This window comes from Anabrus simplex, chromosome 7 (genome assembly GCF_040414725.1).
Source record: "Anabrus simplex isolate iqAnaSimp1 chromosome 7, ASM4041472v1, whole genome shotgun sequence".
Taxonomy (NCBI): Eukaryota; Metazoa; Arthropoda; class Insecta; order Orthoptera; family Tettigoniidae; genus Anabrus; species Anabrus simplex.
In genome coordinates, this window is record NC_090271.1 from 83124934 (window position 1) to 83143998 (window position 19065).

Genomic DNA, 19065 nt, shown 5'->3' on the forward strand with positions numbered 1-19065 from the left:
TAACAATATTTTAAAGAAAGTATGTTCTCATAAATAGAAAAAAAATACCGGCACGTAAACATTAACACGTAGGCCTATATTCACAGCACTTTGTTGTTAGGAAATCTGTAAAACGGCTTGCAATCACTTTGTCTTCTGTAATGAAAACACCCATGCACAGCACAAATAACTCCTCTTCCTGCCATTTCCAAAATCGTGATACATAACAAGCACAAAACTATCTGAAGTACAAATAATTCACTTCTGGCGTACACAGCTGACAGCAGTAGCAAGAGTAGTTAGCCTCTCGAACCGCTAGATGGCACGCAGAAGCGGTGTCGCCAGTTTCTCGCTGGAGTTTCCACTATTATCATATTAAGCTATTTGGTTATATACACAAGAATCAAATTTGAAAACTAAAATGGGAGGGCAGACATCAATAAACAACGAAATGGAAAGAAATCTCTCTGAAAATTTTAACATCAGTTCACCTTTCTTTACAATTCCTACTGGCACTACCGTTGTTAGAAGACGCCATGGAATGTGTTATAGAGAAGTTATAAAACCAAATTAAAAAGGTACGGTAATGATAAAATAGTTTAAAAATAAAACACACTACATTATAACAGAGCTACGTATGCACATGCAGCTCGTGCATAACTAGGAAAACATTCTCGGAAAAACACAACAGTGTAAAGAAATGTGTCGATGTAGGCAACATTCAGAATGAAAAGGCACAATATGCATCCAACAAGATGAATATAGTAAAATTAAAAATAGATTTTAAATATAGCCTTCCTTATTTAGTCTATCGGTCTTATCTACAGTGCATGGATTTGGAAACAAGTTGCCGTGAAAGAGTACGTTATCTACCTTAACATTTCATATATGTTTTACAGTAGGCTGAAGGGCAATCCAGCAAAGGTTTGATTACCAGATTACCAGTCTGACTGCAACTGCCAGAATGTCATTTATTAGCGGAATAGCGGGAGTTTAAACTTGTATGGCAAATCTAAATGAGGGTGCTGCATTTCTAGAATGTTAAAACATTGGCGGATATGTATTCAGATTAGGCCTATTGATGTCGGTCCCTTACATCTTCCAAAGATAGTACCGGTAGTAACCCAAAACCCCAGAAATAAGTACGGGTAGGGTCTTTAGCATTCCATGAACTCCGCCAACTGGGAACGGGAACAGATGAAAACGGTATCAGTGACTGGACGTACCGTTTTACTAAGTCGATAAACTAAACAAGAAGCGTGGAGTGGCGTCCGGCTCCAACAGTCAGCTCCTTCATCTTTATTTCTGGAATTCGCCGCCAACACTTGTTCGCAAACGACCCCGACAGTGTCGGAAATCGCGAAGGCTAAGGAGACTTCTTGCTAGTAAAGTAGGCCTACCGGTAACCCTCCAGCGTAATACAGGATTTCAGCAACACTAGGATAGTTAAGGGATAAGATTAGGAAGGGTGCGGCCGTGTTCTTTGTCAGTGTACAACCCCACAACCTATACAGTACCTAGTGAAAATGTGAATTCAAGGAAAATATATTTAGGCCTGCTGACAGTGAGGTTCGAACCCAATATCTCTCGAATGCAAGTTCACAGCTACACGACTTGTGCCGTGTAACCAACTCGCTCGGTGAATGGGAAGGAAAGGGGGGAATTGTGTTTTAAGGGGAAGGAGATTGCAGGCTAAGGGCTCCATTCAGGATCAGAATTCAGGACAGGTGTCTGTGAGAAATCAGTACGAGTCACTGCTGGTAGAAGAATCGAAGGAAGATGAGGAACAGGGAACTGTTGCTGAGAAGTGTGGAAGTAGGAGAAAGGGAAAAGGTAGGAAAGGGAAATCTGGATTAGTGGATAGGAAAAGACAGGTGGAACAGGGTCATGGGATGGATTAAAGGGAGGAGGAAGTAGCTTCTGCAGCTGTCAGGAAAGGAAGGATGGCCAGGAGAGGAGGGGATTAAATGAGGTGGGTAGGATTGAGGCTCTGGTCATGGGGGATTCCATTGTCAGACATGTCGGGAAAGTGTGTGTAGGAAAGGGTACCAGAGTAGAGTGTTATCCAGGAATTAGGTTGAGGCAGATGTTGAGGAAAGTAGAAGAGAAGGAGGAGAGAAAGGAGAAGGCGTTAGTGTTTCACGTTGGTACTAACAACGTAAGACAAGCAGGTATAAGTACCAACATAGTTGGGGATGTGTGGGATCTGGTAAATGCAGCACAGGTGAAGTTTAAGGAAGCGGAGATTGTTATAAGTGCAATACTGTGTAGGAGGGATACTGACTGGAAGGTTATTGGGGATTTAAATGGAACTATGGAGTTACAGAGTGGGTATGTGGGAAACTGGGAGTGAGATTTCTAGATCCTAATGGCAGTGGCGGCTCGTGAAAAAATCGTCCTACGTGCTACAAAAAACAAGCTAAATACGCTGTTTTAAATCTGCATATTGCCATGATGAACAACGCATACTTCAAACTTGGTAATAATAATAATAATAATAATAATAATAATAATAATAATAACAATACAACTTTTCTCACAATTTATAACTCAGAACAAACAAAAACAACATTAATTTGGAAGCAGATGAATTCTTCGACAACTGTCTACGAGATAAATAATTCATTCGAGAAATATTGTTTTTACTAACCTAATGGCGCAACTTACATCAGTGCAAATAGAATCGTGGGAATATAGATCCCCACTAAGAACACTAATTTAATTTCACTTTATATACACTGCAGTGGATAAATAATTTGATAAATCTCCGTATAAACTTGAGCACTAACACAATGACAGAAAAAACACGCACCAGTAATATAACCGCGAGATTAAAAACCGCACAAAGCAACTGAAAGAGCTGCCGACTGAATCATTGAGACCTCCCCTATTACCAGAGTAAATGTCCGGCTCCATGGCTAAATGGTTAGCGCGCTGGCCTTTGGTCACAGGGATCCCGGGTTCAATTCCCGGCTGGGTCTGGAATTTTAACCATCATTGGGTGTATGTGTTGTCTTCATCATCATTTCATCCTCATCACGACTCGCAGGTCGCCTACGGGCGTCAAATCAAAAGACCTGCATCTGGCGAGTCGAACATGTCCTCGGATACTTCCGGCACTAAAAGCCATACGCTATTTCATTTCACCAGAGTAAATTACATTGTAATGCGGGATCACATTTAGGGTCACTCAAAGATTCTTTGACTCACCTACGAATTCCTTATTTTTGACACAAAAGGAAGATGGATATTTTAATAAGCATGTGTGAGATAGATTGCCTCCGCTTACGCTTTACTTTCGAGCCCAGACGATGCTACTCTCTAGTGGCAGACTCGCTTACCACGTTCAACATCACACGGCCGACTTGATGCGTCGTTCTAGCTAGCTAAGGAGCGTAGCGAGGGATCCAGTCGACCGTGAACATCAAGGTAGCAGGAGACATCGAGTACTTCTACCCCCTTGCGGGAGAGGAAGTAACTATAGACGGGATCAGTGAAAGTTGATCCCGGTTTATGGTATACTCCGCCGGCTAGGGGGAGTGTTGCAAGCTTGGCTGCGCCTGCGTATTGCTTCCTTCAGGCTACAGGCAAGGGCTCACTTCACATGAGCACGAGCCTTGTTCCCCGGGAGAAAGGCGCTAGGTGTTCGACAGATCTCGTCCTGATTTTCACAAAACACAAATTCATATCGTACTCAAAAAACGAAAAGGCACCAGGATAATTGTACTTTACATAAATAATATTCCTTACAGTTTCAAGCTACGTGCTGGAGCCCGGTAGCACGTACTGACCGGCCGCCACTGCCTAATGGGTGGGTAGGAGATAGGGATCTGTGCTCAGATGCCCTTCACTTGAACCACAGTGGTACATACAAGTTAGGAAATTTGTTTAGAAGTGTTAAGGAAATGGGGTGGCTTAGGGAGGGGTGATAAGGGAACAGGAAACTGGAAATCAAGTAGGGATGACATAAAAATGTTAGTGCTCAACTGTAGAAGTATTGTAAAGAAAGGAATAGAATTAAATCATTTAATAGTTACCTGATATTGTAATAGGAGTTGAATCATGGCTGAGAAATGATATAATGGATGCAGAAATTTTCTCATGGAACTGGAGTGTGTATCATAGAGATAGGACAGGAATGGTAGGAGGGGGAGTATTCATTCTGGTAAAGGAGAATTTGTAAGCTACGAAAAAGTTAAAGATAACAAACATGAAATTCTAGGTGTAAGGCTCACCTTTAAAGATAATAGGCAACTTGATGTCTTTGGAGTGTACAGACTGGGAAAGGGTAATGCAATTAAATTGAAATAATAAATAAGGTAGTTCAACTTATTCAATACAAATAAATATGAAATGTAGTGTTACATTCCTATTTAATTATAAGCGGAAGCGGTACCGATTTTGACCCCAATCCGCGACCGAAGCAAATACTGGATCATTAAGCTATTCATCAAGTTCCGTCGGCGTTTGAAAGCCTGACATTGAATATGTCGCGCTTATCTTCGGGAGCTGGCAATTTACTTCAATTGAGCTACTCGTCTTCAGCTTCTGCACGATTTTGGATCTTCATATTTGTTGGATTGTGTTGTGACTTTACGCCTGAGAGTGTATGCAAGCTGGCTCATTTAACTTCTCCACTTCTCGTAAACATTATGAGACAATGCCGAACTTTGCGTGTGCTATGCTGCTGTTCAGAAGATTGCGCCTTGCTTCTTTTAAGTGACTTACCTTCTACTTCTTCTGAACTTTACAGTGCCTATCCCCGTTGTTTTATATTGCCTCTTCAACTGTTTTTGTGGGGACTTGATCTTTAATATCTTTCTTACCTATGCATTGTTTTTTGATTCGGCTGATGATAACCCAGATTGGGGTCAAAACCGGTACCGCTTCCGCTTAGAATTAAACAGGAATGTAACACTACATTTCATATTTATTTGTATTGAATAGGTTGAACTACCTTATTTATTATTTCAATCTAATTGTGATACATTTCAATACGGAACATTATGACCTTTTTATCTTTAAAGGGGTAACGCAGACGTTGATTCAGAATTATTTGATAAGATAATCAATGTGGGAAACGATAAGGAAAGGAACGTGATTGTAGCGGGTGATCTCAATATACCAAATGTCAATTGGGAAGGTAATGCGAACGACAGGAAGCATGACCAACAAATGGCTAATAAGTTAATATGGGAGAGGCATCTGATTCAGAAAGTGATGGAACTAACTAGAGGGAAGAATATTCTGGGAGTGGTGCTGTCTAAAACCAGATGAGCTCTATAGAGAAATCAAAGTAATAGATGTTATTAGTGATCACGAAGCTGTTTTTGTGGTACTTAAAGATAAATGTAAAAGAAAGGAAGATATTAAAATTAGGACTATTAGGCAGTCTAATGTTAAACAAGTTAGACTGCCAACATCATTAAAAATAAACTGTACAAACACTATGAGAACATTCTGGGAGAAGAACAATTTGGCTTCAGAAAGGGAAGATCTTTCTGCGATGGCTATTTTACAATGAAAATCCTTCTAGAAAAACACAGGGAATTTAATTTAGAAACACATATTGCCTTTGTGGACTTCAAAAAAATGCTCTCATATGAGAATTTAGAGAAACAAGACATGGTTTCATCCGCATTAACAGAAATCTACAGCTGGACACAATATTATTTGCAGATGACTTAGTGCTGGTCGCCACCTCAGAAGATGATTTACAGCGTCAATGTATAACCTAAACCTAATCTCAGAAAAGTACTCAATGGACATATCCCCTGAGAAAACTAAGATAATGGCTTTCTGTGGCAAGGAACCAGTAAGAAGCAAGGTATGCTTAAATAACAACATTTTGAAAAGAGTAAATGATTTTAAATACCTCAGCTACAAACTGTCTTTCTTTGAAGAAATGGATATACCCGAGAAAATCTCCAAATTCAACAGATGTCTAGGAATCATCAATAAAGATTTTAGACCATCATTAGTTCAAAAACACACCCCTACAAGAATCTACAAAACCTTGGCGCAAGACCTGTACTTTGCTATGGAAGTGAAGCGTGGACCCTGAGGAAATGCGATGAGAGAAGAATAACTACAGCTGAAATGAAATACATGTGGCGAACAGCAGGAGTCACTAAGTGGGGACACAAAAGAAATACAGATGTGCTGAATAACCTTAAAAGCAGAACTATATTAGAATATATCTATGAATACCAGAGAATACTTAAACAGAATGGACAGAAGCATGATCCCCAAAGCAGTTATAAACTACTGCCCCGGTGGGAAAAGATCTCTGGGACGCCCCAGGAAGAGATGGCGTGAAAATGCTAATCTTTTGTATAGACCGTAACAGTTCTTCTATAGGACTAATACATGAAAGGATGATGATGATGACTATTAGGCAGTACCATGTGACTGATAAAACAGGCATGAAGTAGCCTTTAAAAAGTAACTATGATCAGTGGAGAACGGTACATATAAATGTAAACAGACTCTGGGATGGATTTAAAGCAATTGTTGAGGATTGTGAAAATAGGTTTGTACCTTTAAAGGTGGTAAGAAATGGTAAAGATCCACTATGTTATAACAGAGAAGTAAAGAGACTAAGAAGGAGGTGCAGATTAGAAAGAAATAGAGTTAGAAATGGCTGTGGAAATAAGGAGAAATTGAAAGAATTTACTAGGAAATTGAATCTAGCAAAGAAGTCAGCTAAGGATAACATGATGGCAAACATAATTGGCAGTCATACAAATTTTAGTAAAAAAATGGAAGAGTATGTATAGGTACAGTACTTAAAGGCAGAAACAGGTTCCAATAAGGATATTCCAGGAATAATTAATGAATAAGGGGAGTGTGTATGCGAGGATCTTCGGACAGCAGTATGTAAAGATTGTCGGTTACGAGGATAATGGCCAGATAGAGGAGGTGACTAATACTAAAGAAGTATAAAAATTTACCTATGACAACAATGACATTTACAGTAAGATACAAAATTTGAAAACTAGAAAAGCAGCTGGAACTGATAAGGTTTCGGGGGTTATACTAAAGACAATGGGTTGGGATATAGTACCATATCTGCAGTACTTATTTGATTATTGTTTGCATGAAGGAACTATACCAAATGAATGGATAGTTGGTATAGTAGCCCCTGTGTATAAAGGAAAGGGTGACTGACATAAAGCTAAAAATTACAGGCCAGTCAGTTTGACATGCATTGCATGTAGGCATTGGGAAAGCATTCTTTCTTATTATATTAGACATGTTTGCAAAATTAATAACTAGTTTGATAAAAGGCAGTTTGTATTTAGGAAAGGTTATTCCACTGAAGCTCAACACTTGTAGGATTCCAGCAAGATATAGCAGACATCCTGGATTCAGGAGATCAATTGGACTGTATTGCGATTGACCTATCTAAGGCATTTGATAGGATAGATCATGGGAAACTACTGGCAAAAATGAGTGCAATTGGACTAGAAAAAAGAGTGACTGAATGGGTGGCTATGTTTCTTGAAAACAGAACTCAGAGAATTAGAGTAGGCAAAGCTTTATCTGACCCTGTAATAATTAAGAGGGGAATTCCTCAAGGCAGTATTATTGGACCTTTATGTTTTTATATATATCAATGATATGTGTAAATAAGTGGAATCAGAGATAAGGCTTTTTGCAGATGATGTTATTCTGTACAGAGTAATAAATAAGTTACAAGATTGTGAGCAACTGCAAAATGACCCCGATAATGTTGTGAGATGGACAGTAGGCAATTGTATGATGATGAATGAGGTTAAAAGTCAGGTTGTGAGTTTCACAAATAGGAAAAGTCCTCTCAGTTTTAATTACTGTGCTGATGGGCTGAAAGTTCCCTTTGTAGATCATTGTAAGTACCTAGGTGTTAATATAAGGAAAGATCTTCATTGGGCTAATCACATACTGTAAATATTGTTCTAAATAAAGGGTACAGATCTCTACACATGGTTATGAGGGTATTTGGGGTTTGTAGTACGGATGTAAGGGAGAGGGCATATAAGTCTCTGGTAAGACCCGAACTAGAGTATTGTTCCAGTGTATGGGACCCTCACCAGGATTACTTGATTTGTTCTGGGTTATTTCCGACAAAAGAGTAGCTGCCACTGGATTGAAGACTCTGTTTATTATACCTTTACAGGTACCGGTGTGTAAGATGAAATTAAGGTCAAATGATGCTAGACTTTGGGCAATTATTGGGAGAGGGGTGGGGGGCATGATTAATATGAAATGATGAACAACTATTAATGCAAACATTCCTATATATTAACAATGTCAATATGACATGATCTTGATCCTAATGCTTCTCAAATATATTATCACGTTATCTCTTGAGAAGTTCTCTTCTTCTTGGCTTTAGGCTTCAATCCGTGACACCACTTTTGGTGGGGGGCAAGGAAGTTGACCGTGTTTAGAGGTTAAATAGTTGTTTACGAATATCAGTTAGCAGTCTAGCGTTACTTGACCCATAACCTATTGAATTATTAAAAGTATTTTAACTCTTTTATTTGAAGCTTAAGTACAACGAAGGAAAAAAATCCAACTGTATCTACATATGTTAACATTGATGCTTTCATGGCCCATACTTGAAGACATGATATGGGCTTTTGGGCTTATGCCCTGTCAAGAAAACAAGCTGGAACCCTTTATGTTTCACAGAGAACTTTGCTCCGCATCATCAGAAGAAAATATCAACTGTTCTCGAGGAAGTCTTCTACAATAATGAGGGCTTGAATTTAAGATTGTTTTACAGTTGGACTGCAGTGGTACGCTTGTTCGTCACCAGGTGGCTCAATGTATGCTGGCACAGCGCTCCAAGCGGGAGCTGACGACAACATTAAGCTCCAATTAAGGAGTTCATCATACCGTGAGTGCGTGAGGAGTAACAGAGAGGACATCAGATGAATCAGGGATGAATGTGGTAGAAGAAATAAATAGAAACTGTTAACATAAAATGCAATGAAAGATATCAGGATAGAATAGAACCGAGCTGAGGAATGAAAAGAAAGTATGTGGAGAAAACCAGAGGATGATGTGAGAGAGGGGTGGGGAGGGGTGCATAACTGGTGTGCACACATTATGAAAGTATGACATTTACACATTACACATAGCTTGGAATGAACCAACTGGTGATGACGAATGTACGAATTTGGAAAACACCAAAACAAAACAACAATGTAGAAAGGACAGCGAAGAGAACTACCATGTAAATCCTTAAGAGGCGGCCGGACCTGGAATGGCCGGCCACCAGCTCAGTAGTTGTTGTAACATGGGTCAAAAGTTTGTAAGAGTTTTTATAAGCAAACGGAAGAAGGTAAATTTTTTTTTTATAGCGCACGGTAGTCTGTGATACACTTTTCATTAGTGTAAAAGCATTTCAAAAAGAAATGCAAATATAGTTATAAAATGGTAGTTAAAGTAACGAATCTCCATGTGAAATTGAGCTCTGAACCGCGGTTTTCCTAAACTTTATATATTTAATCCTGATTTCAATAAAGCTCTGCTTATTGACTTACGTGTGTTGGCTGAATGCTAGTGCTGGTAGTTCAGCCAGTTTCCGTCAGATGCCGCAGCGTCACAAAGCCTCGTCCTTGAAGAGGGCTGATGACAGATTAGCCCTTACCCATGCAGGGATGTGGTGAGCAAGATCTTCAGCTGCTATCAGTCGCTTCCTCACCCTTGCTTCATAACAAGCGGCAGTGGACACGCTGACAATACTTTGTTACTCGCTAGTTGTGGTATGAACTTTCAATAGCATGTTATATTTTGTTGTGTTTTATTATGCTGTATTTTTTTACCGAGTGCAATGGAATGGCAAAATGCTTGATTTGTAATAAGACATTAAACTTTATTAAAAATTATAACACTGGGCGAGTTGGCCGTGCGGTTAGAAGTGCGCGGCTGTGAGCTTGCATCCGGGAGATAGTGGGTTCGAATCCCACTGTCGGAGCCCTGAGATGGTTTTCCGTGGTTTCCCATTTTCAACCCAGGCAAATGCTGGGGCTGTACCTTAGTTAAGGCCGCAACCGCTTCCTTCCAACTCCTAGGCCTTTCCTATCCCAGCGTCGCCATAAGACCTATCTGTGTCGGTGCAACATAAAACCACTAGCAAAGAAAATATTAACATTCATCGACATTATTCTTTAAAACACGCCGAAGGATATGACAAATATGTTGGTGAAGAACACCATGAAATTGCGAATGAACTTAAAACAGCTGCCTTATCTGAGGTAGGTGTTATCCGACTTTATTGAATTGTCTTTGTTATATTAGTGACACAATGATGTTTACTATTCAAACTAAGACAATTAACTTATTTTTATTGGTAATTGTAGGTCGGAGGCGAATCGTCAGTTCGAATAAGCTACAACATATCTCACTAAAAGAATGGCTAAATGGCATAACGTTACAGAAAGAGATGCAGTAATGATTGAGAATCTGCATACTGAATAGTAGTTGCTATTAATGTTTCTGTATTATCTCTGTGTGTATACATTTATAAAACTATTTTAAGGTTTAGTAGAATACGAACAAATTGCTATAAATATATGTTGTTCCTATTTCAGTTTTAGCCTATTACAATATGGGCAGTGGTGGTTCAAAATACCTACTTAAAATGGGGGGGGGCTGTTTGGAATTGAAAGTCTTGGTAACAGAATTCACAAGAAAAGTAACCATGTTTATGAAAATACAATGGGCAACATTAGCACAACCGTTAACATGTTTATTTCAAATATGTTATATCTGTAAATTATCAATTTCTTTATTAATCAAGGAATTTTAAAATAATTATTTCACTAAAACTGAGCCCCTCTCCCCACCAGGGCTAGAATCGCCTCTGGATATGGGTTTAAATCTACGTTTGTTCTAGTGTGCATGAAAACTCACCGCTGCACTGCTTCCCTTGCTCTCGATACAAGGCTTGCAGGCGGACCTCCCCTGTTTCTGCATTACAACCCTCCTTGAGGCTCCATGCAGTGTCACTGTTTGTAATACCCATTGCAGCTGGGACAGATAGAACGCAACCATTTTGGGAACACAACCGTTGTTGAATGAAACAATTACAAGTATATAACAGTTTTTCAGTTGCAGTGCGGTGGTGGTGGTGGTGATTATTGTTTTCAGAGGAAGTACAACTAGGCAACCATCCGCTATATAACTCTAATCAGAGAGAAAAAATGGAAGGGATCCGACACTTCGAAAAATAAAGGTATCGGCCAAGGAAAGACAAGGGCCACAAAGGGTGTGAAAATGAAAGACTCCATAGGCCTCCTTACGTAATACCGTCGGGGTCAGAAAAGAACAAGAGTTGACCAAATGTGGTCGGATAGGATAGATGAGAGAAGAGAATATCATCTACTGCAGCTGGTTATTCAAGGGAAGATACAAGGCAAAAGAAGACCAGGAAGAAAGTGCATTCCTTGGATTGATAATTTGAAAACTTGGTTCAACTGTTCCACTACTGAGCACCATCCAAAGCAAGAATCTCTATGATGGTGGCCGATCTTCTGAAAGGACATGAACCGAGCTCGATAGCTGCAGTCGCTTAAGTGCGGCCAGTATCCAGTATTCGGGAGATAGTAAGTTCGAACCCCAATGTCGCCCCCCTGTGGGTGGGGGCGGTAGAATAACACCCATGGTATCCCTGCCTGTTGTAAGAGGCGACTAATAGAGGGCCCAGATGCTCTGTACTTTGGAGCGAGGGCTGGCGACCACGGGGCCCTTAGCTGAGTCCTGGCATTGCTTCCACTTACTTGTGCCAGGCTCCTCATGTTCATCTATCCTATCCGACCTCCCTTGGTCTACTCTTGTTCTCTTCCGACCCTGACGCTATTAGGTTTGCGAGGGCTAGGGAGTCTTTCATTGTCACGCCCTTCGTGGCCCTTGCCTTCCTTTGACCGATATCTTCATTTTTTGAAGTGTCGGATCCCTTCAATTTTTTCTCTCTGATTAGTGTTAATAGAGGATGGTTGCCTAGTTGTACTTCATCTTAAAACAATCACCACCACCCCACTGTCAGCAGCCCTGAAAATGGTTTTCCGTGGTTTCCCCATTTTCACTCTAGGCAAATGCTGGGCCTGTAACTTAATTAAGGCCATGGCCGCTTCCTTCCCACTCCTAGTCCTTTCCTGTCCCATCGTCGCCATAAGACCTATCTGTGTCGGTGCAACGTAAAGCAACTAGCAAAAAAAGAGATGACACTTGAAGAAGAAGGATAGATGAAAGTGAGGAGCCTGGCACAAGTAAGTGGAAATGAAGCTAGGACTCAGCTAAGGGCTTCGCGGTCGCCAACCCAGACTCCCAAGTTCAGAGCCCATGGGGCCCGCTTTAGTCACCTCTTATGACAGGCAGGGGATACTGTGGGTGTTATTCTACTACCCCCACCTACAGAGGGAAGTAGCAGTGCCCCTCAGCTGTTGTGTTCTTCACCAGCACCGTTTCAGAGTTTCATAACGGGTAGGTATACAAAATCGTCATTTACAATCCTTGTATTTCTTAGAAATGGGGTTTTCCAACGTAACTAGAATAACTCACAGGTTAGATAGGTCATTCCGGTGAACAGCGCTGCTATTGGCTAAAGCGTCTGACATCACCGAGAGTGAGAATGAAGTGGTATTTTTTTGAGCTTAGTAGTTACTCTGAAATGAAATGTCGTATAGCTTTCAGTGCCGGGATATCCCAGGATGGGTTCGGCTCGCCAGGTGCAGGTCTTTCTATTTGACTCCCGTAGGCGACCTGCGCGTCGTGATGAGGATGAAATGATGATGAAGACAACACATACACCCAGCCCCCGTGCCATTGGAATTAACCAATTAAGGTTAAAATCCCCAACCCGGCCGGGAATCAAACCCGGTACCCTCTGAACCGAAGGCCAGTATGCTGACCGTTCAGCCGAGTCGGACAGTAGTTATTCTAATTACACTCCACTCAAGTCATGAAATACAGAACTAATGGTAATTTAGATGCTGTAACATTTATTATTTAAAACTTATACGAAAACATACGACTTCAAATCCGTCTTTGTAGAGACAAAGAGACTCTCACAACGGCTCGAAGGTTGGAATGCAGGCTTTCTGCCCCTTGGCAGGTTTGATCCTGGCTCAGTGCGGTGGTATTGGAAGGTCGACAGTTAAAGAACTCTTGCGGGACAACATTCTGGCACCTCTGCGTCTCCGAAAACACGTTATTTGATCGAATCCAAATTTTAACACAATATGCAATGGGATGTTTTATACATTGTTTATATATTTCAGAACTGTCATTTTCCAAGGGGATAAAACTGTTATAAATTTGTAAGGCTTTTTTTACTCAGGGTTGTTGGAAAATTCCGTTCTTGGTCGCGTTACAATCTTTATCGTATGTCCAAAGTATCACTGTGTGACTTAAAAATGCGTAAATGAATTAACTTCTGTTATATCAGTTTGTATTTTCATTGGATAGAATTATATTATGTATCACTGACTGGCCGGTACAGGGAAAGACGTGAGGCGGGGACGGGGTTGATGCACTACTTCATTTCAACATCGGAAACAGTGTCCAGCGTGCTGGCCTTTGGTCACAGGGGTCCTGGGTTCGATTCCCGGCAGGGTCGGGAATTTTAACCATAATTGGTTAATTTCTCTGGCATGGGGGCTGCGTGTATGTGTCGTATCCATCATCATTTCATCCTCATCACGATGCGCAGGTCGCCTACAGGCGTCAAATCAAAAGACCTGAATCTGGCAAGCCGAACTTGTCTTCGGACACTCCCGACACTAAAAGCCTTACGCCATTTCATTTATTTTTGTCGGAAACAGTACCTTATTTTGACTGTTTTGCTCAGCACTAACACATGCTCAATAATTTCCTGGAATGTTTTGCATTCCGTACAAATGTCAACACCATCAGCTCCGTGCAAGTACCGTATCACAATTTCCTGGTGACACGACTCTTCAAGGCTGGAGGGTGAGAGGGAAAACGCTCGCTCGGCCTTGGCCTTTCTTACTGACATCTATGCACCCGCGATGTAACTATCAGTGGAGTTAGCTGTCGACAGCAACGGGACTAGTGGTGATATTTTGAAATAAAAGGTGGATCTAGAACTGACTTCGGCTGCCTCTTAATGGTTGGCAACCACATATTACTTAATTGATAGCCAGTGGCCCGCTTGAAATCGTTAGGATTTTGACGTATTTCCACAGCTTAAAAGTCAAAGAAAGATTAATGTTTATTAAATTCCACCTATTCAATACATAAAGAGTAATTTTAATTAAGAATTAAAACTTATTAAGTAAATTATAGGGACATGTTTCACCCTTCTTTTTAAGGGCATCATCAGCCTTAACCTCAAACCTGAAAGATAATAAATTAGGATCCTGATTGCTCTTAATTGTAGTTTTATATAGTTAAAATATTCCTTTAATAAATCCTTTATAAGGCCAAACTACTGTCATCCCACTTGCTCATTTTTTGACGCATGTACTTACAGTATATCATCCTCACATTTATAATTTGTAATTTTTCTTAAAAAACTACAATTAAGAGCAATCAGGATCCTGATTTATTATCTTTCAAGTTTGAGATTAAGGCTGAAGATGCCCTTAAAAAAAGGGCAAAACATGTCCGTATAATTTACTTAATAAGTTTTAATTCTTAATTAAAATTACTCTTTATGTATTGAATAGGTGGAATTTAATAAACATTAATATTTCTTTGACTTTAATCTACAATTCAATATGAGAATTTTCACAGCTTCCCGTATAATCCTAGACCTGTAGTGTTTAGTGTGGGTAAGAACTCAAACATCTTGGAACATGACATCACGACCCGATGATGGGGCATGCTCAGCTATTGCTCACTTGTCTGGCTGGTTGAGATATTTCTTTGGTATTCCTTTTTAATAGCACTGGAGAGGGAACTGCTAACAAACCTTTCACACCGTCAAGTGTTTTCTGACAGTAGCATAGAAAACTTTGAAAAACTACAGAGGTGGATCATTTTCTTATTGCTTACTCACAATAAGTCCCTCACCATATGCCACTGCTCTGATCTTGATGACTTTAGAAATCTTTTCAGTACCGTTCAGTAATATATGATTTAGTTTGTGAAGAATAATGGACTTTATAGTACAGTGAAACCGGTCCTTTGTGGAAACCCAAGGGACCAGAATTTTTTCCATTGCATGCAGGATTCTGGTTCATAAAGGTGGTTAAGAATACAATAAAAACAAAAAGTACATAGCTCCGTTACATAATCCAGCAGTAGATTTATATGATTTTGGGTGATAGTAGATACAGTAATGACACTATTCACAAACTTAGGTACACTAGTTCATCAGCACTAACACAAATCTGTTCTTGCTTGGAATTTCCTCACAGTGCACAGCAGTACAGTACATACACTTATTTAATACACATTACATGCTTTATAGAAATAACACCAATAGTAATACTGTGCAGTATTATCATTTACTCCTTCCAACAATCCAGAATTCTACACTGAACGCAACTATGCCTGGTAGCATGGTTTTCAATTAAAATGCAGCCACAGCAAATAATGTTGTACAACTTTGCATCATTTTTCGCTAATGAAAAAGACTGAATATCCATTACAGCTGATAGGGCATGTTGGTATGACTTCATGTTACATAAACCACCTTCTTCATCCTTTTCATTCTCATCATCCCCATCAATTTCTCTTTTCCTTTCTTGGAGGTGATGGGTGACAAACTCTTCGATGTTTCCTAATGCCGCCTCTGTCTCAACTTCTAGGTTGATGGCCATATAATCTTCTGCACTGACATTACCATAATTACACTGTTTGAAAGTTTTTTGTAGCGCATCAGTATTTTAATTTATTATGGTTCCTTCATCAGGGTGTGAGACAAACTTGGCTTTGTGAAAGCACTGATGTACTGTATTTGGTGACACCCCTTTCACTGCTTCTGCGATCCAAATTAAAGCATCGAGCACAGAGAAAGAATTACACCCTTTGTCAGAAAAGTTCCGAGATAAGTGTTGTATTTCTGAGGTTGCAATATGAACAGAGGAACAAAAATGTTGGTTTTATGTTACCTGGTATGTGTACTTTCTGAGATAGCCTTGGCCATGTTTCCACGCACATGCACTAGGTGGCAGGGCTGTGCTTAGCAACACTGTTTGGTTTAGTGACAGTGACACAATAGACTCTGACTGTGAACAAAGTGTGAACATTAAGTTTTTCGTTAAGCCCGGGTAAACCCCTAGTGAAACGTGGACAATGATTACACAAGCATATGGAGGCGATGCACTGTCAAGAAGTCGTGTGTCCGAGTGGCACAAAAGGTTTCGGGAAGGCAGAGATTCAGTGCAAGACAATCCCAGAACTGGCCGCCTGTCTACAGCACATTCCGATGCAAATGTGGTGCGTGTAAGGTAGTTATTGCAAAAAGACCATTGTGTAACAGTGTGTACAACATCAGAAGAGCCTAATTTGAATTGTGAGATGTGTCATAAGATTTAGGAAAACGGAAACTGAATACAAAACTTGTCCTGCACACCCTAACAGACGAACAGAAAGACGAAAGGTGACGAACTTTTGCGGAACTATTGGATAGAGCCAGATGTGATCCCACATTTCCAACAAAGATTATTGCTGGAGATGAAAGTTGGGTGTTACCAGTATGACCGCCAGAGCAGAATGGCGGAGTCCTGGATTACCAGTCTGGAAAAAACCAAACATTCAACCTTCCAGAACAAAGACAATGTTGATCGCATTCTTTGACAGTAAAGGGTTAGTTCACCATGAGTATGTTCCACCAGGTGAAACAGTGAACCAAACTCTTTACATCGAAGTATTAAAATGTTTGCGACAAGCAAGTCGACGTCGCCGCCCTGATTTGTGGCAGTCACAAGACTGGTTCTTATTGCATGACAATGCAAGACCTCACACTGCTTTATCTGTTACTGAGTATCTGGCCAGACATTCTGTCACTGTTGTCCCACATCTACCATATTCGCCTGACCTCTAGCCTTGCGAATTTTTCTTGTTTCCACGAGTGAAATTGCGACTGAAAGGAAAGCTTCATCGATATATCATAGACATCCAACGGGCTGTGACACATGAACTTACAAGCATCACAGTTAACAAATACCTTGCTTGCTTCCAAGACCTCCAGAAATACTGGCAATTGTGTATAAATAGCCAAGGGGACTACTTCGACAGGAGCTAAGATCATTACTTGGTAAGTGCAACTTCTCTCTCTCCTTTTTTTTTTTTTTTTTTTTTTTTTTTTTACGACCTCACTCCTGGAACTTTTCTGACATAGTATGTATATGATATTAATTTCATTTTTTCTGTATTGATGGATCTTCAATTCACAAAATTAGATGCTACCATCCCATCCTTACATTCTGAGACAGACTTATGGCCAAGTGCACGAATCCTGTTTAGCGTAACCAGCGTTTAAGATTCTTCTTAAACCTTGTTTAAATGAAACTGCGGAGCATCATGCCTGATTAATATTTTAATCCCTGATTGTCAGTTAAAGTTAAACAGTCAAGTTCGAGCAGTTACCAAACATATTAGTTCAGTGACAGAGGCAGCTGATTCCATGTTTGCAAGCAATGATGCCATTATCAGTTTTCTGTAATTAATCTTAAAACAATTAATGATGCCCTGGTATATTGGCTGAATTACAATAGAAGCCTAGCGAGTAGAAGGGAGACTGTTTTACAACTTGCTTTACGTCGCACCAACACAGATAGATCTTATGGCAATGATGCGATAGAAAACGCCTAGGAGTGGGAAGGAATCGGCCATGGCCGTGATTGAAGCACAGCCCCAGCATTTGCCTGGTGTAAAAAATGGAAAATCACGGAAAACCATCTTCATGGTTGCCAACATTGGGGCTCCAAACTACTATCTTCCGGATGCTTGCTAACAGCTGCGCGCCCCTAACCGCATAGCCAACTCGCCCAGTAAGGGAGAGTGTGATCTCTCCTCTAGTTCATCGGTTCCTCCGCTAGGCGGCTCTTCCATCAGTATGTGAGCATAAGCTTACAGGCCTGCATACAAATAAAATACAATTATTGCATGCACAAAATGTTAATTAAAGTTGAAAGAAGAATTCCACCTTCCAATACTTAATGTTTTTATAGCTGGTTCATGAAAATATATACATAATCCAGCTTAACTACTTAGTACGTTTCATTCCTAAATATGGAACATCTCCTGCTAAAAATACAAATGTGAAAACTGATACTGATGGTAAGAATGAGGTTGGAAATGCTTTTAGGTTTTGGCAAGACACATAAAATATGTTGATGTTCATGTTCATAAGAAAATCTACATCCATGAGTAAGACGTATTTGACTAAGCTCGGTAGCTGCAGTCGCTTAAGTGTGGCCAGTATCCAGTATTCAGGAGATAGTGTGTTCAAACCCCACTGTCGGCAGCCCTGAAGATGGTTTTTCATGGTTTCCCATTTTCACACCAGGCAAATGCTGGGGCTGTACCATAATTAAGGCCATGGCTGCTTCCTTCCCAATCCTAGCCCTTTCCTGCCCCATCGTCGCCATAAGACCTTTCTGTGTTGGTGCGGCATAAAAATTTTTTTTAAAAAAAAGACGTATTTGTATAAAGTGGTCTTCTTTTTTCAAAAAGTAAGCAGAAACTATTACTGTTGTTACTTGCTATAAGATTTACATAACTTGAAACTGTCATTAGTGGACTAAAAATGTATATGAATGGACGCAGATCTTCTTATGAACATGACGATTGACATATTTCATGTGTTTTAGCAAAACAAAACCATTTCCAACCATCCAACCACATTCATACCATACGTCTATTAGGATATTTAAATTCCCTAGTGAACATTTCCGTCGGTTCACTGTCTTCAAATCCCTCCGAATTTATCTGTCTAAAAAACTTCATGCCATTTGCAACAGAATTACTAAATAACTGAAAAGCAAGCCTCAAGTTCATGCACTGAAATGACATTAGTTTGTGGCAAAATTTTTAACCTGCAAATTTATGGTAAGTTATCCATTTTAAAAACCTGTCAATAGAAATTAAAGTTCACAACTTCATTATTCTAATAGACTTGCC

General features: G+C 40.1%; 1 protein-coding gene across 2 annotated transcripts in view; it reads right to left on the minus strand.

Annotated features, from left to right (window-relative positions):
• The window catches only part of LOC136877276 (uncharacterized), a 139114-nt gene that overhangs the window by 104474 nt on the left and 15575 nt on the right, over positions 1-19065 (minus strand). Inside the window, exon 1 of one of the 2 annotated variants that reach the window (XM_067151191.2) lies at positions 471-662. The exons of the other annotated variant lie outside the window; for it this stretch is intronic. Within the exon in view, the coding sequence (XP_067007292.2) occupies positions 471-517 (47 nt within the window). The 5' untranslated portion in view covers positions 518-662. Of the gene's footprint in view, positions 1-470; positions 663-19065 lie in introns of those variants that run through there. 2 annotated transcript variants of the gene reach the window in all.